Genomic DNA, 23,714 nt, shown 5'->3' on the forward strand with positions numbered 1-23,714 from the left:
TGATTTAGAATTTTTGAATTTTTCAGGAATTTCTCTTTTGTTATTTCTAAGAGTGCTAACTGAGGTCAAATTATAAGGTGACTTCAATAGNATCTGGTCTTTTGATTCGTTCACGGTTACAAGAAATAACCACATAGAGTCTCTCGAGTCTCCGTAGATATAACAAACACAGAAATAAATAACACATAATAAATTGTAGCTATGTGTCGATTCCGCACAACACGTCCGAATATGTAAGCTGAACAATAGTGTGGGGGAGTGAGTAATCAAGAGTTGCGTGGTGCTCAAACAAAAGACGAATCGACAAGATTTCAAAATCACGTAACTCCTGATCTTCCAAAGATACAGATGTGAACCTGTTATCCGTAGTAATGTTACCGTTGGTTCCATGTAAAATAGATGTTATTTTCTTTATGAAAAACGTAGCCAATATTTGTTTCTGAGGATCAGTGTCTTTTCCCAAATAGGGAATGGCATTTATCACGTACTTACTGTTTACATCTGCAGCCATAACAATGTACGTAATGTACAGTACATGCCTTTGCAAAAAAGTTATGTAGTAACTAAACTTTTGCCGAGCAGACTATGGGATGGCCGTAAGTCAATTTCTAATTGAGTTGTGAACACAATTGCATCACACACTGCACTGTTTATTCAAATTATTAAGGTAGAAAAAGAATGACAGGCAGGAAGCACGGGAAACTTTCTGAATTTCACTTTCGAGCAGCGGTGCGTCGTCTTGTGGACAAATGATTAGTTATCTAGGGTTAAGTTGCATAATGGAGAATGCAGCTAATATGCTTTAAATGTTGCTATCACTCCTTGATCCAAACCAATTAGTAAATAACTCCTTGGTGATCCACGCTTTTCTGTTAGCTTTCCATATTATAGGTAGATGTGTTTTTATGATACCTTTTAACCTATTTGATGTTGAAATTTTTATTTGACGCCAAGTTGAATTTTCATCAATGTTAAGCCTAAATTTTTTTTAAGTAATAATCATGTTTACTGTATCGTAAAAAATTATTTTTTTGTTTCACAAACAAAATAAATATATTGAATAATATAGAAACAAAAAAAATTATATTTTAAAAGTTTGTTTTAATATAAAAATTGTGATGCATAGCGATATCTAGTATCAAAAACGTTCTGATGTAAACACGAAAATATTTGGGATCGCCCACGCAGGTCAATGAGGTCAACACGAATATTTTCAGGAACAATGTAGGACAGGTTGATGCCCTTGGGTTTTTAGAATGGTAAACTAATAACAATTTTAATTTAAAATTGCCAGAGACATTTGATCCAAACAGTAATGTTAAATGGTCTTTAGCTGCTTTGAACCAGGTGCTGATTTTTCTTCAATAGAAATGAAGCTTTTTGACAGTAGTTGTTTCCAGAACAAAATGCTTTCATAAACATCAAACACTAAATTTGGTGAAAAATTTTCACATTCCATAAAAACCAAAGAAAATAATTGAAACTTCTTTGCAGTTCCTCCTGATAATTTTAACTATAAATTCTCGCCCTTTTTTAAAATTTCTCCAACTAACCACAAGAAGCCATTTCTTTTGCAATTTCTTCAGTTTGTTTAGATTTCAGGTGATTAAACAAAACAGGCTATTTTATTCTTTCAGTTTGACTGAGTATTGCTGTTAATGTTGACTTTTCTATTCCTAAAGAATGTGCCACATCAGATTTTCTTTTATCCCTTTCAATATGTTGTATGATATTTTTGTTTCTAAAGAAATTTATTTTCTTTTCTGCAATTTTGACATTAAGTAGATGGGTAGAAAAACAAAATATTATGTATTAATATTTACAAAATCTTTAATAATGTACCAGAAAACATAGCATATTTATTGCAGTGCAGCACACTGAAACACATTATGAACTGTAAGTGACAACTAAATTACACCAATGGTGCGAAACTGTTAAAGCAGATACATTTGAAACTTTGGAGTACGTGATGAGTCACCTGTCATTAGTCAAACAGATGACTTTTGAATGTTACTTTCAAATTTTCATATTTTTATGTTAAATGGTACTTGAAATTGCAGACTTCATTATATTGAGGCTTTGTTACCAGAGGTATGCCTGTAATTAGAAAGACTAAACAAATGACATTTGACCTTTCCGCGACATTATAACCCTAGAGAGAAACGTCTTTGTTACTGATATTTACATACTTTAGTTTGCAGTAGAAGTAGACCAAATAATCTCACTGGCACCAATCTTACTAGCAATTTTTGAAGATTTCATTGTTTTATATTGTGAATTTAGGATGAATATTGTGTTACCAGCCTAACACTTTTGTTTGTTACTAAGTCCTTCACATAATAGTGACAAATGGACCACTTACTAACACCTTATTATATAAACACATTACAGTGTGCTTTTTAAAAGTGCTAGCAAAGGAGTTAAGCAGCTGAGCAGTGAAAGTTAAGGGGCTTAACTTTCACTGCTCAGTGGTGTCCAATGGTTGCTACCGTCATAGATATGACTTTCAATAAACATACTAATCACATTCAAAAGCTTGTTTGTGTTCGATAATTATCAAAAATAGTTAAAAATTATCAGTGATTATGAAACATGCATTATTGATTATCAGTTTACATCTGTAGTTCCCGTGTATTACTTGAAACCTAAAAGAACTAAAACTAATCAAATTAGAAATATCAGATTGAATAATGCAGTTAATAGATTTTGCATATACAGTAATACCCCGAACTTACGCAATAGGTGGAACAGAGCGATAACCGTGTAAGTCGGGGTATAATTTTGCAATTTGTGTAAAATCCAAATTGGATGTATGTAAGCTAATAAATGTTCTCGTTAACCTTATCTGGTCTTTTGATTCGTTCACGGTTACAAGAAATAACCACATAGAGTCTCTCGAGTCTCCGTAGATATAACAAACACAGAAATAAATAACACATAATAAATTGTAGCTATGTGTCGATTCCGCACAACACGTCCGAATATGTAAGCTGAACAATAGTGTGGGGGAGTGAGTAATCAAGAGTTGCATGGTGCTCAAACAAAAGACGAATCGACAAGATTTCAAAATCACGTAACTCCGGGTTCACGTAAGTCAGGGTAGCACAAGTCAAAGTATTACTGTACTAGTATTTACTTTAGAATAAAGGATTAATACACAAACAGAAGAAATCAGTGTGGGCAGTATAATAGGGCCAAAACTAGCTGAGTGAATAATGATAAATATACAGATATAAAAAAAAAATTTAAATGGTATAATTTTTTATGCAATATACATTGATTATATCATAATACTTTATGATGATGATGATAGCATTAATAATAATAATAATATTATTATTATTATTATTAAATACTTGTTGAGAAGAGGAACTATTTGCACGTAAAGTGCAACTAATACAGTAAAGGGGGAATAGGTACCTTCTTTCCCGTGGGTTATGGGACGAAGTATTCTTTATTCTGATGTAATTTGTGAATATTATATTGCAATAATAATAAGGGCTCGAAAGGCACTCCATGGCAGGCATCCTTATGACCTGGCCCAGGATTTTGTTGACAAAACTGCGTCAAACAGCTGGTTAGATCGGGGATGCCTCTTTGGGGAGACGGAAGGATTCATGATTGCCATACAGGATCAGGTCATAAATACTAAAAACTACAGAAAACACATACTCAAAGATACAACACTCACAAATGACACATNCCCAGACAGATTGTCCAAGTGTTGCATTGCCATAACTTAACCAACAACAACACATGGATAAAAAAGACAAGTCTGTTATGAAAATGCATAGAATGATCATATCTCTGTAGATTTAACTTTTTCATGTTGTTAAATAAAATTTTATTTTTTTCATAATCTTCATATTTTCAGATATGGTGGTATTATTATATATGAAGTGTAACACATATGAATGCATGAGGAAATGGTTGATAGCATTAATAATAATAATATTATTATTATTATTATTATTAAATACTTGTTGAGAAGAGGAACTATTTGCACGTAAAGTGCAACTAATACAGTAAAGGGGGAATAGGTACCTTCTTTCCCGTGGGTTATGGGACGAAGTATTCTTTATTCTGATGTAATTTGTGAATATTATATTGCAATAATAATAAGGGCTCGAAAGGCACTCCATGGCAGGCATCCTTATGACCTGGCCCAGGATTTTGTTGACAAAACTGCGTCAAACAGCTGGTTAGATCGGGGATGCCTCTTTGGGGAGACGGAAGGATTCATGATTGCCATACAGGATCAGGTCATAAATACTAAAAACTACAGAAAACACATACTCAAAGATACAACACTCACAAATGACACATGCAGAAAATGTCACATCATGCCAGAAACTATACAACACATCACTTCTGGTTGCAAGCTCTTGGCACAGACAGATTACTTACATAGACACAATCAAGTAGCAAATATAATACACCAAGAGCTTGCAAAGAAACACAAATTGGCAGACATCCACGAACCATACTACAAGTATATTCCACAGACAGTATTGGAAAATAACACGCACAAAATGTATTACGACAGAGCCATAATCACAGATAAAACAATTTACCACAACAGACCAGACATCACACTCATTGACAAACACAATAAAATCACATACATTATAGACATAGCCATTCCAAACACTCACAATGTACAAAACACATGCACTGAAAAAATTAGCAAGTACACAGAACTCGCCCAGGAAATAAGGCATCTGTGGAGGATGGATAGGGTAGTTATTGTACCTGTTGTTCTCTCCTGTACAGGTGTGATACCACACACACTACACAAAAGTCTGGGAACATTAGAATTGAGTAGAAATACATACATAACACTACAGAAGGCCACTATATTGAATACATGCCACATTGTTAGGAAATTCCTAAATACAGACACTGACACACTTATTTAATTTTAGTTTTGTTTTGGTTGCTATGCCTTGACTCTGGTCCGGCATAGTACACAGCCACCGGTGTGTATCGAGTATAACCCACTAAACCCAACACATAATAATAATAATAATAATAGTAGTACAGAAATGCAATTTGAATTGAACAGGAGAATAAAAAAAAAATATTAAATTTAGATGTAAAAATTTTTAAAAATATGACAGAAAACTAGAATTTTCTATCTATAAAAAATCATGCATTAGAACTTTAGAACAATGAAAAAAATCTCATTAAAAACAATTAAGTGTTGTGTGTCATTAAAGGTTTATTAAAATTGCTATATAATTTTTTTTCATGGGTAAAATTTCAGAAAAAATTTGTGGACCTAAAAAACATCAAAAAACACACAAAAGAATTTTTTGACCCATGAAAGTACCTAACTTTTTGTAATGCTATGTAATCATGATGAGTTATCTCGTCAGTGGGAATTAAGGAGATAACTCTTTCAGAACCTTTTTACTTCCAGTAAGGTACTATATTCAGATGCCAGTTCTGGCATCTGAATATAGTACCTTACTGGAAGTAAAAAGGTTCTGAAAGAGTTAGTGACAAGTTCCATTATTTAAATAGTGTAAATTTGGGTGTGTTTATAATTTTGAAATGGACTGTAGGTACCATACTGAAAGATAAAAATTTCCAAAACATGTTTAAGATAGTTGATAGAAAATTAAAAAAAGTAAGTATTGAAGTGGATTAATGTTCCATATAGAAACAAATTTCTCTTAAAAATAAAACATCAAAATCTTGACAAGGGCCAGCGCAGAGGTTTAATTCACACTACAAATGTTTTTGATCTTCTAAGATCTGCATCAAGTTTAATTGTTCTAAAACAGAATGCTCAGAACAGTTGCAAAGTTCAAATTTAAATTCTGTAAATAAACCAATCAGATGTGTTTCCAAGCAATTGAAGTAATTGCAATCATAAAGTGTTTGCCAAGCATAAGAAATCCATTTTTACTTTCTCGGCTCTGTTATATATAACAGAGGAAAAGTATGGCAATTAGTCAAAAAGTGACCCCCCAAGATTTTTACATTTTTTGACTTGGGATCTTGAAACATCAAGAAATACAGAAAAAAAACCCACAATTTTGTTCACTCTTTTGAAGCTTAATAACTTCTGTTTTTTGTCAAAAATTTCTGAAATTTTGCAGGTAGGTTTATGTATTAGGGTGATTGATTCTACTAAATTTTGGTGATTAAATATCCAGGGGATGGGGAGATGAAGTGGGTTATGTATATCTCCAGTCGGGTCAAACTTAATGACAATTTTACTCATTATTATTATTATTTACAATTTTTATATTAGCATTTACAATTTTTTATAAAAACCATCCCTACCCTTAAAATTAAGTTTTTTGCCATTTTATAATAGTTAAAATTATAAAAAGTTTTTCAATAAAATATCATAACAAATTATGCCCCACACAGTTTTAAATGTTGCTGGAAAAGTTAAGCAACTCCTTGCTGGATTTTAGTTATTCTTCAAAATAAATACGGTGCCCTTGTTGGTTGGTCTGCTTAGAGAATTGGAAACTATGGAAATCTTCAGAGTTGATTCATAAGGATAGTGGACCTTGCCATATTATCCTGGTGTAACTTCATTTAAACATCATCATAAGCTTATACAGACAGGGAAGTGGATTGCTTTGTGTTATCAATATCATATTTGTGTTCCTTAACTCTTGCTTGGGTTAGGAATTTTTCATATATCAAAAGATCCATGATCCAAAAAATGTGCTTTGATGTCTGTGCCTTTNGAAGTGGGTTATGTATATCTCCAGTCGGGTCAAACTTAATGACAATTTTACTCATTATTATTATTATTTACAATTTTTATATTAGCATTTACAATTTTTTATAAAAACCATCCCTACCCTTAAAATTAAGTTTTTTGCCATTTTATAATAGTTAAAATTATAAAAAGTTTTTCAATAAAATATCATAACAAATTATGCCCCACACAGTTTTAAATGTTGCTGGAAAAGTTAAGCAACTCCTTGCTGGATTTTAGTTATTCTTCAAAATAAATACGGTGCCCTTGTTGGTTGGTCTGCTTAGAGAATTGGAAACTATGGAAATCTTCAGAGTTGATTCATAAGGATAGTGGACCTTGCCATATTATCCTGGTGTAACTTCATTTAAACATCATCATAAGCTTATACAGACAGGGAAGTGGATTGCTTTGTGTTATCAATATCATATTTGTGTTCCTTAACTCTTGCTTGGGTTAGGAATTTTTCATATATCAAAAGATCCATGATCCAAAAAATGTGCTTTGATGTCTGTGCCTTTTTTTTAGTTTTTTATTTATTTATATGATTCATTTTGTTTGTTTGTATTCGAAAATACCCGACGGTATTTTTTGTAGACAAATGAAAATGTTAGTATTGTTTAAAAAAAAATATTTTTACACTTAGTTTCTTTGGTGTTTTTGTGTTACTTGATTGCTTGGAGGTACTGTACATCTGATTGGTTTGTTTACAGAATTTAAATTTGAATTGTGCAACTGTTCTGATCATTTCATTTTAGAGTGATTCAACCTGTTGCAGATCTTAGAACATCAAAAATGTTTGTTGTGTGAATTAAACCTCTGTATGGACCAAGTAAAGGTTTTGATATGGTGTATGTTTAGTTTCTAGTTCAGTTTTGTGGACAATATAACTTTGTAGCAAGTTTCTATTTTTGGGCTGCAATTTGAAAAAATTGTAGACCTATAAATTCTCATTGTTGTCTGTCCATCCTTTATCTTGAGAAGTGTTAGATGCACGAAAGTCAAGACCAGATATAGAACACTTAGGGGCAGGAGGCCCCGATTAACTATATATGAACTTCTGATGCAAACCAGAAGTCACTTTAGTTCAATTCAAAACTTTTTAGTTCAATTCAAAACTTTTTTCCCAAAAAGAGTTAGATAGATGACCAGCATGACTCCATTGCTAATGGAAAAGTACAGTATAAAGTACAGGGGCAAGACACTACAGTACTAATTTGCAGTGGAGAACATATATTTTAAAATAAATAAGTTAAAAATTGCAGCCTGGCTTTGTGACAATGACACAATAAATAATTTATTTTAATATTAAAAATAATTACAAAGAGAACTGATAAATGTACAAATATGCTACAGTTACAACTATATCATATATGTTGTTTTTAGAAATAAAAACTTGTAATATCCCAAACATTCAGAATAAATGCTAAAATAATTTTAAATTAATACTCAATTTTTTTCTTTCTCAAATTTGTGTCTTTCCGTATAACAGAAAAAATTTTGAAATTGCAAATGAAGTATGTTTTGCTTCCTTGTAACAATTGTTGACTTCATTACATATTTTCTCATTGATGCTAAGTGAATAATATACAATATGTAATATAACAAACATTGTGAAGACTAATATGTATATAGAAATATCATAAAATGATCACCTAAATAGTCTGGCTATAATACCGCTAATTTAATAATTAATATTAAGTAATTTGCTACTAGAGATAGACATTAGGTGCCATCTCTTTAACTAAATTAATAATTATAATTTTTAATAAGAGATGGCACCTAATGTCTATCTCTAGTAGCAAATTACTGGCATTATAGCCAGACTATTTAGATTGTTTGGAGAAGTTTCAATATGTAGTATTTTTAACTTTATCATTAACTTAATTTTGGAATGATCATTATTTATGCTATAATTTCAATTTATTTTATGTATTAGATTATATATTGATACCTACAGAAGTGAGAAGTAAAAATAAAATATCGTATGATAATATTTGGGCCGGACAATTTAATACATTCATCAAAGAGAGAGACAGCGGAATTATTTATGGTTGCGGATTGAATCAGTTTAAACAGACATGTAAATATAATATTTTCGAAATGATATCTTTATAAATGCTTAAGGGAAAGGTTATTTTATGCTCGAAGCTAAAAAAATTTTTTCACAGGCAATTCAGATCTGACGGAGTGTTTTGTTCCAGTAATTACAATGCGGGGAATGAAATGGAAGGAAATCTGTAGCGGTGAACACCACACAATAGCTTTGGATGAAGATGGTAATTGTAATTTAAAATAGTTTTACTAATTATTATTATTTTAATAATAGGAAATTTTTTACAGGCCATTTGTACTCTTTTGGTAGAGGTGATTTTGGTAGATTGGGCCTAGGAAATACCGACGATTTGACTGCACCTACGTTAATTTCCACCTTACAAAATGAAAAATGTGTTAGTATTTCTGCTGGAGATAGGTCATCATTTGCTGTCACAGATCAAGGTAAATATGATTTCAAAATTAGAAATTTATAGATTAGTCATAGTTATTTATTTACACAGTTAAGTTTTGAATACAGTAATACCCCAACTTACACGAACCCGGAGTTATGCGATTTTCAAATCTTGTCGATTCGTCTTTTGTTTGAGCGCCACGCAACCCTTGATTACTCGCTCCCTCCCACTGTTGTTCAGCTTACGTGTTCGGACGTGTCGCGCGGAATCCACGCATAGCTACAATTTATTTTGTGTTATTAATTTCTGTGTTTGTTATATCTACGGAGACTCGAGAGACTCTACTATGTCATCCAAACGAAGTAGAACTAATTCTTCTGCATCAAACAAGAAAAGAAAAACTTTATCTTTGGAATGTAAAGTTAACATTGGGTATGTTCGTAAAGTCGAACGAGTTAAGCGAGAATGAAGTCATCGTTATTCCTATTTCGTTAGACTTTTCGAACGATTCGTTACTAACGCGTTTAACTCGTTTGACTTTACGAACGTACCCATTATTAAAGACTTCGATACAAAAATGAAAATTTGTGAATTGGCAAAGAAGTTTGATCTACCGGAATTGTCGGTCAGAACAATTATAAAAGGCAAAGAAAAAATTCTCGAAGCTGTGAAAAATGCTCAATCTTTAAATTCAAGCATCATTCGTAAACGTCACAGTATTATCGCTGAGATGGAAACAATGTTAAAATTATGGCGTAATAATCAAGTAAATGTGAAAAATTGTAAAATAATATAGGCCTAATTTGTTATACATATGTATTATCTAAGATTTTATTAAACATTTTTTTTTAAATTATTGTTTTCTTTAGTCTCTGCCCTCAATTAAAAATTATTTATATGTATTTATATGCGAAATTATACCCCGACTTACGCGGTTACTGCTCGGTCCCACCTATCGCGTAAGTTTGGGGTATTACTGTATTCTTTACATATTAGAAATGTGATTTATTTTATATTTTATTATTGGAATGAATATGTTCAGAAGCCTTTACACTTTTCTTAAAATTCGTAGTGATTTTATTTTTGAACAATTTAGATAGTATTAACATTCTGCTTTAATTCTTATGAGTTGGGCATATTTCATTGACGTCTTATTTTTAATGAAATAAAATCTACAAACTTTACATTATATTGGTCAGATATAAATTGCTGATAAAAACATCATTTAAATGGTATCATTCTTGAAAGCACTTGGCATTTTCACAAGTATTGTTTGTGTTATGAGGTCTAAGAACACGAAGTTTAAGTATGAGATACAGTACTAAGTGAAAATTGCTATGAATATGTACGAAATACCCATGGTGTGACCAGAGGGAACATATCCCCCAATATTTTTGTACCTGTAAATTGTCCGTCTCCCAAGGTATACAGGTATCCCTTGTACAGCAGTTTGGGAAATTCCACAATTTTTAAATGTAAACTTTGTTGTTTGATAATTTTTATTCAAGTAAGCATGCATGTCTCAAATTTTAGAATATTGAAATTTTCAATTTGTTTTTGCCTTTTGTCAGGCTCACTTTAATGAAAAACTGATAAAGGAATTTTTCTCCCTTGACCCTTGCTTTCCCTTTCAACTAGGTATTGTTGTTGTTTTCAGGTCCACTGGACATCCTAAAAGCTAATGTCAGGGAATTTGGTATTAAATCTGGAAAATTAAAAATTATTATTATTACAGTGCATATAATGAAAAAGGAACAACAGAAACAATTTGAATGTGCACATTGTTGTGTCACATGATATGAATGATGATCTAAGATTACATTATATTATACATGCTAATTAAATTTAAGTGTAATAATTGCTAATATTTACTCCAATGTTTTAAGAAAAAACAAAATTTGAATTATTTGGCTTTAAATTGTTATATGAAAACTGTGTAGCTTATTTTTAACTGTTGTTTCATGGGATTCACTGAAAAGCAGTTAGCAATCCTAGCTTGCAGTCAGTTTTCTTTGGAAATGAGGTTGACGAGGTGGTCTGATTACAACTCTTACTGAGTAAATGCTATGTAGAATCCATCTATACTTCAGCAATGCTAGCAATTTATGATTGCAGGGTTTGGAATTGGTCACTATTTTAACTAAAAGTCAATGTTTGCAAATGTCATTAAGAGTCTTTTGGAAAGATATTACTGTACAATATTTCTTCTATTTTAATGTGCACCTTTTTTCAACTTTTTGAAAAGCTGAGAAATTCACATTAGATTCAAAGTATAAGTAACAAACTTGGAAGCAAAACATGTTAAGTGACATTAGTATCATTTCCAATATTATAGCATGTTAAACCTATTAACTATAATTTGAATTGTTTTAACCGTGGTTAATTGATTTTACTTTCTTTGAGTGTCACCCATCTATTGAAATTTCACTGATTTTAATGGTAAAATCTATTTACAGTTACAAGACAATAAACATAATTTCATTTTTTATGAAACAGTAGTCTGATCAATAAATAATATGTTCATATAAATTATATGTAATATCTGGCTAAATAAACTTAATTTAATGAAGAGATGTGAGATGTCTTTAGGTGAATGCATTACTATGCTTCCATTTTTAATAGCAATATGAATTTAATGGTCATTTCTTGACATCTGTCACCTTTTTAATTATTTCCTTGATAAAGTCTGTTCTGATCCTGTGATTATTGATTTCAGATAGTAAATTAAAAGATTCTGTGAGTTCTATTACTGATGTGCCACTAAAGATTGGAAAGTTAAAATGAAGGGAGAAACTGACAGTGATATTAAGGCTGCTATACACGATGGGTTAATCCTCAAAGGAGTAACCATGCATGCCTGATTTTGAGTCATTCCTGGATGTGTGGGGGGAAAATTTAACAGTTTCGGCGAACTGTACCGACCACCCGAGTAGAATCGGCCATATTCTTTAGGTTAATTCTCAAAGGAGTAATCATGCATGCCTGACCTTTATAATTCTTGGTAGTTTATGGGGTACAATTTAACAGCTTCGGCGACCTGTACCGACCACCTGAGTAGAATTGAAAAACCATTTGATTTTCCTGGCGCAGTGTCAGACTGCGCAGGCCGACCTAAACGTGTGTGAGAACAATGTCTCGTGAATGTTTGGAAGAATTATTTTCTATAACCTTATTAACTTTTATTATTTATAACCTAATAAATTAATTTTTCAGGTTATAAATTATTTTCGGATCAAAAATTTCTTGAGTAAATTAAAATTATAAATAATTTTAATATTTAGAAAACTTCTCAATTCATTTCTTCCGTTTTCATAAAACATCTCGATACTCTTTATCATTTTCTTCTACATTTTAAAAAATTTATTGTTTTAATATCCAAGTAAATTAAAACATGACAACTTAAAATAAGACAAAGTTTAATAAATTCTTTTTAATTATTAAATTATAAAATTAATTTGCGATAATAATGTTTACAATTTGTACTAATATCGGATGTGGTTGAGAATTATTAATATATATTCGTCTATAAAATTTAATCCATGAATTTTTTTGGTAGTAAAATCGACTTGCCATTGTCTTTCGCTGATAATTGATGCTTTTTAACATAATCTATAGCCCAAGATTTCTCTTGAAAAATTAATTTTGTGATCTGAAATAATTCCATTAAAAAATTATTCGTATGAAAAATTAATTTTGTGATCAGTGCTACCCAAACCACTACTACTACTATTTACTCCATAGACTTCTATGCATACTTTTTTCCGACAAGTTTTAATAGAATTTGTTGCTGATAAACATCAGTGGCGTAATAATAAACACAATGGCGTAGCGAACATAACTGCACCCGGGCCGCGACACTATATTGGCACCCCCTCCCCCTCCAGAAACAAATTTTGTTATTCTTGGAAACCATTAGACTCCCCTCTGCCAGTGGCAAGCTGCCCCACCCTCTGCTGAGAGGTTTTCTTCATTTTTGGGCGATAGGAAATTTGGAAGTTCCTCAAGGACAGGCAGCCTCAAAGGATTAACCCATCATGTATAGCAGCCTTTAGAAATTTGAAAAGACTGTGCAAACTGCTTATGAGTTGTAACCATCAAATTGTTGGAAAAGTTGCCACTGAAATACAAATTGACTGTCATGCTTAAGCCCAACTCGTACAAAGAATAGAGAGAAAGCACAAAAACTGCTAGATATTACATTAGTAACTCGTGGCTAACAACTGGATAAATGATTAAAATTGCTAAGCAATACAAAGACATTTTTTTTCATCCTCAGGAATTAGTGATTATGGTTAAACACTACTCCAAGAGCATGATAGGTTTGATTATTTCTGGGTTAGTCTGTCATGTCAATATAAAGTAAAAGAATTTTAAACATTTGTGAAGATTATTAAAATCATGTTCCATAGTAATGCTCACATGGAATGTGGATTTTTCCACTAACAAAGTATGCTTAATGGAAAACCAAAAAATGTATATCATATAATTTCCTGTAAGATACAAATGTCTGTAATGTCAACTAGTGGATTGGAGAAATTGGATATATCAAAATAGTGTATCCATACAACTTGAATTGCAGCCCAGAGATACAAGGAAGCTATGGTAGCTCATAAATAGAAAGAAAAAAGGCAAGAGAAAGTGGAGCAACAAGTTGATGGCTGCAGAAATAGTGAAAGAGCTAAATAAAAAGATGATGAGTTTTACAGAAGCTAATAAGGAGATTGGGGACATTAATGCACATTTAGAAGAACTGAAAAAAAGATTAATTTTATTCTATAATTAACTCTTCAGTAATTGTTAGTTAATTATAAAAAAACATTGTCAAATGTAGTATAATGTTTGGTCGTGTGTTACATTTGTGAAAAAGAGAGACTTTTTCAATTAATAAATATAAATTTGCAGAACAATCACTTGTACATAATTTTAATTATGGTCAAATGTTGACTTTGGATAAGAAATTAAATTTTTGATATTCATCCTTTACGACAGAATGTATTTGTTAAAATTCACTGACTCCAATTTCTATATCTAGGTCTGTTATATTCCTGGGGCGAAGGAACCACTTTCCAACTGGGCCTGGGCCGTGATGTCACCGAGACTTCCACTCCCACCAACGTCGTGGGCAAAGAAGCTTCCAGATACCGAATCACTTCAGTGTCTGCTGGAGGAAGTCACACTGTAATGCTAGGAAGAAGTAAAGAAAATTGATGAGTAAGAATTTATAGGAATGTCTTTGTTGAAGTTTTAAAATTTTTGTCAAAAATATATTTTTGCTCATTCTGTTTGTAATTGCATAGTTCCACTGAGAGAATAGACCAAAGATGGAAAATCAAATGTTGCATTTTGAATGAGTATTGTGAAATATTTAAAACACGATTGTGCAAACAAAAATCCAATCAATTTTTATTATAATTGCATCATTCATAAATGTTTGTTTTATTTGTTTATATTTTTGGATCGTTGTAAGAATGTTTCAGATCTTCTAGTCCAGCATATGTTTAAAATTAAAGGGACACAATGTGTTTTCAAAATGCAATATTAATACAAAAAATAAAATATTCTTTTAAATATTTTTAAAGGTTGTTATTACTTTTAAAACTAAAAATGCTTTGTTAAATAAGTTTTGTGTTCCGTGACACCAACGAATCATCTGCCAAATTGTATTGTATGAATGCAAAGAGATGCTGAAATTTTATAAAGACAATAAATGCTCAAGACTTTTATTTGTGTGTAAATTTTTAAATGCAGTGGAAAAATTCTATTCCAAGAAGTAAAATACAAATACCAACTCCTGGTAGCTCCACAAGTGTTGTATAAAACAATATACATTGGTGAAAGTATCGAGGCAGTTGTCTGATTTTGATTAAGCATGGCTTATGGATAAAATTCCATAAGTTTCTCATCTGTAATTATTATAAGTATTGAAGATGAAAAAACTACTACAGATTTAGTCAAATAATTACTATTTAAAATATTTTAGGTTTTAAATAATGTTTAACAAAATTAACAGTGCTTCCATTTCTTACATTAAAAATGAGAATAAAATATAATATAGAGAATGAAAATTATCTCTCCAATTCCCTAATCAATGTGAACAGCTCTGAGCCATTTATCTTTCTACATGAATTTAATTAACTACTATGTTGAAGGCTCACTTTGGGTGCGTTCTTTTATTCCTCCGCGTAACTTTGCGTGAGCAGCATCAGTTTAAAAATTCCTGCGGACCGCTTTCCTATATTCCGGCCAGAGTGCGCGCCATCGGATGGCAAAAACGGCTACTTGTAGTAGTAGTAGTAGTTTACGGTGGAAAGCAACATGGCGTCCTCCATGCTCAGATAGTTTCGTTTAAGGATCCATTATGTGGTTTTATGAATGAAAATTTAGAAGTTGTGAAAGTGCGAGTTAGTGCATGCAGTTATGTATCTCCTCAAATTTTTTTTCAGTGGTAGCTGGCATTCTAATTTTATTCGTGGCTATTTTGAATGCTCTGTCGGCAAAATAATTCATTTTATGGTTAAATTTTACAATTGATACCCATCTTTTGTCTCTAAAAACGCATATTTTAAAAATTATAGATTCTTCTTTAACGATACTATCAATAGTACCATCTTTCTTTCGCCATCGTTCCTAAATGCCTACAAACAACAGCACACTCCTGTAGTAGCGGAGATGCAGAGCGACGTTATTAACGAATGCACCCTTTGTTGATGGAAACTGACTTTTGTCACAGGTAAACAAGTGTCTCGATGCAGTTGTTATTTTTGGGGTAAAACCTCTTTTGTGATGCTGTGTGAGAGAATGCATTGTCTTAATGTGAGATCCATGAAAGGTTGGATCATTTTCATTGAACTTTTTCATATGGCTTTTTCAGCACTTCCAAGTGGAAGGCCTGGTTTGCTGTTTTCCCATTTATAAGAATTCATGAGAGTACCCAACTCCATGAATATCAACTTATGAACAAAATAAATGCCTACAAAAAGTTAGCAAGGAGGAGTTCCTTAGTAACAGCAGAATAAGTACTATACACAAAGGAAGAATAAGAGAAAACTGTCAGCATGTAATTATGGCTGTACCACCCTCTATCAGAAAAGTTATTGTGACAAATAAACACTTATCTCTGGCCTGGGCCAACATAAAAGCAGATGACTATATCCCAGTCTTCCGCTGCTACAACCATCAAGCTAGTGGATGCATCGAGAACCCGAGATGCAATCACTGCGCCAAACAGCATCGCTTTGCTGACTGCTGCCAGCTTGAGAAGACTCTTTCCTGTGTTAACTGCATAAAGACAAATAGTGAGCTGTGAGATGAGAGAAAATTTAGGACAGACCATAATGCTTTTGATCCTGCCTTTCCTATGATTAACAGAATAAAATTCAACACAGTAAGTAGAACCAATTATGGCTAATAGCTCACACTCCATCACGACTCAGACCAACAATCAATTGAAGATCCTACAAATCTATCTGCAAAGTGGCAAAGCCCCATCTTCCATTCTGATCAAGATCGTCGAAGAGCACAACTCTGACATCATAGCTATTCAAGAGCTACCCACTTCAGTGGCTGGACTGCCATTCCTCCTAAGACCACTCTAACAACTAAAACTGCTATTCTGATCAGGAACGTTAACTTGACTGTGCAATTTATGCCCCACCTCTCAACCAATTTCGTCACTACCAGGTCCATTTACATCCAAAACACCATCATATTTATCTCGTCTATTTAGTGCTCTCCCTTTGAGCATATTGAACCGCTTCTCCACGACTTAGACAAAATCAGCAACACTGTGGCTGACCGGCCATGGCCATTTGTGGCAACTCAAACGCTAAATCCTTTCTTTGGCATAGTCCCTCGGAATATCCTAGAGCAGTGATTCTCAAACTTTTTCGATCCACTGCCCCCTTTGTTCCATAAAGTTATACCCAACGCCCCCTAACCCATTTTCTCTTGTGTGAGAAAAGGATTGGAAATATTCTTAGGAAAACTTTTCTATGAATCTCACACTTTGTGCCCTTACTGTACATTGTTCTCATCATCTGGAAACCATTAAACGCAATGTTTCCTCTTATCAGCCCCAATTTTGCCTTTGGTCACCGTTCAATACCCTGCCTCTATCATAGATCTATTCATCGTGCCAGAAGGGGGCGTTATTGCTTACTTTGAGAAACGCTGAGCTAAAATAAAAGTCAATGTGTTAGAAATATTCAAGTTGTGACCTTCAATAAAAAATAAAATATATATAAAATGTCAACATTTTATATATATTCTGTCGAATTTTTATATATAGAATTTGTCTGCCGTCGCCCCTCTATATTTCCTTAACGCCCCCCTGAAAGCCTCCAGCGCCCACAAGGGGGGCGTTATCGCCCACTTTGAGAAACGCTGTCCTAGAGGCTATCTTTTTCAAGAGCTTGTTGCAGCGCTTCACCTTATCTTTTGCAACACAAGTCAGTTCCCTTTCCACATACTTCTCTCCAAGGGGGGAGAGTTGGATCGACGACGTACTGGCCAACACTCCAATGGCATCAATGGTCAGCTGTTGCTCCACACTTGATATCCCTAGTGCAAGTGACCACAGGTATATTGAGACACACCTTAAGATCAACGTGGATAGCAGTAAGCCTTCTACTAATGACTACCGCACTCGGTGGCCACTTTTTCAAGACATGTTAAATCCAATTGTCCCGAATTAAAAAACTTGAAAAAAGTTTATTTTGAGGATAGTTGGATAATCAAACGAATAGACACAATCTCTAGTTATAAACAGAACTCAAGTAACAGTCCCTAATGATATATATATTGGACACTATAAATAAGGGTCTGAACTATAATGGCCCTAATAGATGGGAAGTGCTAACAATAATCCCAAATCTAGATTGCATTTGTAATCATTTACCTGAAATGGAAGACACGGGTAGCAAAAGCAATTTTAAGTAACACAATAAAGAGATTTATAACAAAAGAAAAAAAGAATATTACAAATACAGTGGTACCTCGGTATACGTCTGCTTTAGAATACGTCCAATTCAGAATACGTCCTGTTTGGACGAAACAAATTTTGCTCGGTATACGACTTTTGTTTCGTATACGACATAATTCAATTATACGCGCCATCAATGAACAAGTATCACTATCGGTATACTAGACCAGACTAGACGTTCGCAGTGCAACGGTTTATAACTTTGTTAAATTTCTTCTGATTTTAATTCGTAAGTAAAATTTTAATATTTTTATTAATCACGAATTGCAAAAAGGCAAGTGAAAAGCGACAGAAAACTAAAAAAATGACTAGAATTACAATGGAACTGATAAAAGAGATTGTTGAGAAATACGAAGGTGGCACGCGTGTTCGAGATTTTAACTGTTGCCTACCGTATTCCGAGAACGACAATATGGACAATTGCAAGAAATAAAGACATTATTAAATCTTCTAACGTTGCAAAAGGGGTTAAATCAAGTTCTAAACAGAGATCGAAGGCATTAGATCATGTCGAGAAATTGCTTTTGCTTTGGATAACTGAAAAACAGTGTGCTGGCTGGTGTGGGTCCTATCAGAAGCAATTATTTGCGAGAAAGCTAAAAAGATACATGCTGATCTCATGAAAAATCAAGTAGGAACTAGCCAGGAAAGCGAGGTGTTAAAGCCAGCCATTTTTTTTCAGATGAGAACGGATTAATCATTTTTACATTACTTCTTATGGGAAAGGTTGGTTTGGTATACGTCCAATTCGGTATAAGTCCAAACATCAGGAACGGATTAAGGTCGTATACCGAGGTTCCACTGTATAGAGATAAAATTAGCAGAACAAAAAACTTTTTAATTAGAAACAACTTACAGATAATTAAAGCTGGTAAATCTAAGCAGATAATTATTGTAGATAATGATTGGGTGGAAACCAAGAAACAAGAACTGATAAAAAATGATTGCTTTTGAAAGCTTCCAATAAATCCAAAATAAATTTTAATTAAAGAACTAAAAGTGAGACCGAATTCATTTTGAACGACGACAATGATCGTACGCCTAAAATTAACATCCATCTTAAAACTCACAAACCAAATGAAAAAGTAAGACCTATAATAGACTTTAAATTCACTCCGCTATACAACCTAGAAAAATTTTTAAAGCAAAAATTGAAAGCTAACCAAAATTCAAGATTTGCAATATATAGTACAGAACAACTTTTAACTGATATTAAAAATATAATAATACAAGATACCTTTAGAATAGCCAGTTTAGATATTACCAATATGTACCCCTCAATGGTATGGGATATTGTGGAAAAGAAATTAAAAAACTTAATGATACAACTTACAAGAAATAATAGACTTTTATAATAATAAATTTTTCATATAGCAGTTACTATTTTGAAATGGAAGGTGAATACTACACTCAAAATGACAGGATTAGTATGGGTTCAGTGGTAGGACTAAAATTGGTAGAGATAGTGATGATCGACATAGAAGATAAGCAAAATACAGGGGATAAAATTCTACAGGCATTACGTTGATGACATTTTAATAATATACGATGAATGTGAAACTAAGTTCAATAATATAGAAGTAATCATAAACAGCATAAATGGAGAAATAAGTTTACTGTAGAAGAGAACAAAGCCACTACAAGTATAAATTATTTAGATGTTACAATAAAAAGGAGTAACAAGTTGGAATTTAAACCCTATAAAAAGCCGTCCTCGATAGATGTAACAATTAGATAAGACTCTAACATTCATTTATATATAACATACAATACCTTTAAGATGGAATATATAAAAATCATGACTAGAACTAGTAACTTTACAGATATAAATGTCTATATAAAAGAACTAAAAAAGAAATTTGCTCTCAATGGTTATCCTAATAGTTTAATCGATCACTGGGAAAACAAGATAAATAGTAACATGAATAACAAAAAATTTAAAAAGTTAAATATGGATATAAAATATATCAGTTTTCCATATATTAGGGTCAGTCAAATGAAAACAAGACAGATGGGAAAAAAGTAAGTAAACTGTCTACTATTTCAAAAGTAATCACCATAACTGTTAATACATTTATCCCACTGAGACAAGACGGTCAATGCCTTCATAGAAAAATGTTTGCGGTTGCCTACGGAACCATGATTGTACCCAGGCGTGCACCTTTTTGTCCGAAGCAAATTGACGGCCACGAACGTCTTTCTTCGGGGCTCCAAAAATATGAAAATCGCATGGGGAGAAATCAGGACTGTATGGAGGATGCATATGGACTACTCTGCAGAAGTTCCCAGTGAAATTTCTGCAGTGTAGTCAAAACAACCTTGGTAATATGTGGGTGGGCATTATCCTGCAACAGAATGATACTGTCTGTCAACATTCCTGGGCCTTTGGATTTGATGGCATGCTTCAATTTTTGCAAAGTTTCTATGTACCACCGGTCGTTAATTGTGACGCCGTGCTCCAGAAAGTCAACGAGCAGCAGACCTCCATAGTGATGTTGGACGCACACACAACTTACCAATCTCACTTCGAACATGTCTAACAGACAAATGGCACAGCAGTGAATGTTCACACTGTTCCTTCCTGATTCCCAATAGAGGGCATTTCTATATACACACCTACCTGCATTACCAACTTCCATGCCACACTTGTTATATAGTCTGTCCTTAATATAAAAGGATTATATGAAGATATCAACAAAGATTTACAAAAAATAAATGTGAAACTAGCCCCAAAATACGAAAAACTAGAAAATAGATTAAGACCCGTAAAAACTAAAAATATGGACAATAAAAAACAAGAAAACAAAGAACGTAGTGTATAAGATACAGTGTACCTGTAATACAGTTAATTTCTATATAGGAGAAACTAAATGCAAACTGAGATCAGCAATGTGTTCCTTTAATTGTATACTTATACGATTAAAGGAACACAGTGCTGATCTCAGATATCATAGACTAAACTCCGTTTTTCATGACCATTGTTTATTAAATGACTGTAATATAGATAAAAATACAGTGGAACCCCGGTTAACGAACTTAATCCGTTCCACGACTCCGTTCGTTAACTGAATTGTTCGTTAACTGAAGCAATTTTTCCCATAGAAATTAATGCAAATGCAATTAATCCGTTCTAGTCTCCGAAATTTTTGTCATTTTATTTGTAATATACAGTAATTTTCTTTGATGAAAATGTAGGAAAACGTAGTATCTATCATTACAGCAACAAACATGTAAACTTTGTTTAATAAAATAGCACTGTAATAAACTACAACATACCTTCGTTTGTTGTAGTTGGTGGCAGAAAAGTGGAGATATATGAACCTTAATGCTTAGAAGGGAAATCCCCTCCAAAAAAATAACGGGTAGCACTTCATCGGAAGATTCTTCGAGTCGAAGCCTCTTTTGGTAAAAAAAAACCCACCAGTGGCTAAGTGGTCTTCGTACCTTGAACGCGGGGAGTTCGTTCGTGGGTTTGCACCGCGCTCAGACGGGCTGGCCACGTGGAGTTTTTCGTGATTTCTCCACGTCTGTAACACCTAAATAGGGGCCAATTTCCCTTAAAAATACCTCCCAGAAGGCATTCCCTCTAGTCAGATCACCCAAGTGTTGCCTTGCCATAACTTAACAAAGAAACAAACTCTTTCCGTAAGGAATTGATCTAAAGTTGATTGTCTTACTCTTTTAATCAAAATTTTTCTCAAATGCGATAACGCATTGTAGTTTATATTGCGTTGTCGTTTTCTATTGCCACTATGACTTTTTTCTTTCTTGGATGCCATATTGATTAAATATATAAATCACAAAACTGAAAAAAGAAGTATAGCACAAACACTCGGAAAACCAATGCTTAACTCGCGCATGCCTAACATCAACTAAAATTTGACACAAAATACCGTTACGTTCGTTATCCGAATTTTGTTCGTTATCCGAGACAAAATTTTTGCAAAATAAAAGTTCGTTAACCAGGACGTTCGTTAACCGGGGTTCCACTGTAATGTTCAAATTTTATACAAAGAAAAGAACATGTATAATAGAAAATTTAAGGAAAGTGTTTCAATTTTAACAACCAAAAACTGTATCAATAAAAATCTAAATGTAAAAATAAATTAAAACTGGTTGAAAATATTATAAAACATGCGGTATATATTAATGTCGATTGTAGTTGTCTGTAAAAGTTATACTGTTGTTACCATTCATAATATCTCTGTAATATGCAAATTAGCATAAAACTGCAACGCAGTAAGTGATGTGGATACAGTCAAAAGACAATAATGTAAAAAATCGCTCGTTTTTGAAATGTACATGCAATTGAGTTTATACTTCCTAGATATTGTAATAGTTGGATACTGTGAAATAAGTAAAAGATCATATATAGCAAATTTTAATGTAAGGGGAACTACTACTAATTGTGAGATAAGTTGTATGTGTCGATTGGGTAGACCTTGTATGCATAACGGATTGAATATGGATATGGTAAGAACTATAGCTTGTTTTAATTCTGTTTTGTTAGATATTTAGTGTAATACTGTATTTTAAATATTGTATCATTTAGTTGACTGATGAGGGGCTTTACACCCGAAACGTGCAAATGGCGCATATCAACTAAATGGAAATGGAAATAAAGCCAAGTGTTTATTTAAAACTCAATTTTGAGTTGAAGTCCAACAATTGGATTATCAACACTCCAAACATAAATATGACCAAAAGTGAAATTGACAACTGTGTTACTCGACTGAGCAGGGTCATCCTCCATAGCCATCAAATGGCAAGTACAAAAATCACCAATAAAAAGTCCATGGCCCCTTGGTGGGACAGCGAGCTGTCTACACATAATACAGAAGTTCATAGGCTTAGAAAGCAATACCATCGGTGGAACAACACCCGCTTAAAGGAGGTTTTTAAAGCCCACTACATCAAGAAATTCAACACATATAAAACCATGATAAACCACAAACATCATCAGGCTTGGCAGCATTGCTGTAGCCGTTTTAATACACCCTGGAGTGAGCCTTACTATATCACCTTTAAGAAGAAAGGCAAGGCAAACACTCCTGCAGCAGTCTTAACCACTGATGGCAACTTTACAAATTCTCTCCCTGACACCATGAGGGATCTCTTTAGTTATTTCCCACATGACATCCAGGACTCAGACAACGACCACCATCATCCCATTCGCACCAGCTTCAGAGACCCTTCAGACAAACGGGACGACAACCTCTTTAGCTATAACAAAGTCTCCCATGCAATAAGGTTAATCAAAATCAAAACAGCACCAGGAATTGACAATATCACCGGAAAAATGATTAAGGAGGCTTTTAAAGCAATCCTCACGACTTTCATCACCATCTTCAATTGTTGCCTTTTGCTAGGTTACTTCCCCATGGAGTGGAAGAGTGCCTCTGTAAAATTTATCGACAAGCACGCTGATGTCGTGCTTACTTACCCTAGGGACTATAGGCCAATTAGTCTCATTCCTGTTTCCGGGAAAGGTACTTGACAGAGTGGTCAATAATAGGATCGTGCATCATCTAAGGACAAATAACATTCTAAGTCCTCA

At 33.2% G+C, this 23,714-nt stretch overlaps 1 protein-coding gene across 4 annotated transcripts in view; it reads left to right on the plus strand.

Annotated features, from left to right (window-relative positions):
* Window positions 1–14,900, plus strand: part of LOC111626579 (regulator of chromosome condensation-like) — a 44,688-nt gene extending 29,788 nt beyond the window's left edge. For 3 of the 4 annotated variants that reach the window (XM_023369997.1, XM_023369998.1, XM_023369999.1), the window contains 4 exons: window positions 8,667–8,810; window positions 8,899–9,006; window positions 9,071–9,226; window positions 14,210–14,900. In XM_023369997.1, coding sequence (XP_023225765.1) covers window positions 8,667–8,810; window positions 8,899–9,006; window positions 9,071–9,226; window positions 14,210–14,385 — 584 coding nt within the window. In that variant the 3' untranslated portion in view covers window positions 14,386–14,900. The remainder of the gene's footprint in view (window positions 1–8,666; window positions 8,811–8,898; window positions 9,007–9,070; window positions 9,227–14,209) is intronic. The other variant, XM_023370000.1, reaches the window with a different exon arrangement.
* The last annotated feature ends 8,814 nt before the right edge of the window (window positions 14,901–23,714 follow it).

The sequence above is a fragment of the Centruroides sculpturatus genome, unplaced genomic scaffold (genome assembly GCF_000671375.1).
Source record: "Centruroides sculpturatus isolate CEXI.00-Female unplaced genomic scaffold, Cexi_2.0 scaffold304, whole genome shotgun sequence".
Taxonomy (NCBI): domain Eukaryota; kingdom Metazoa; phylum Arthropoda; class Arachnida; order Scorpiones; family Buthidae; genus Centruroides; species Centruroides sculpturatus.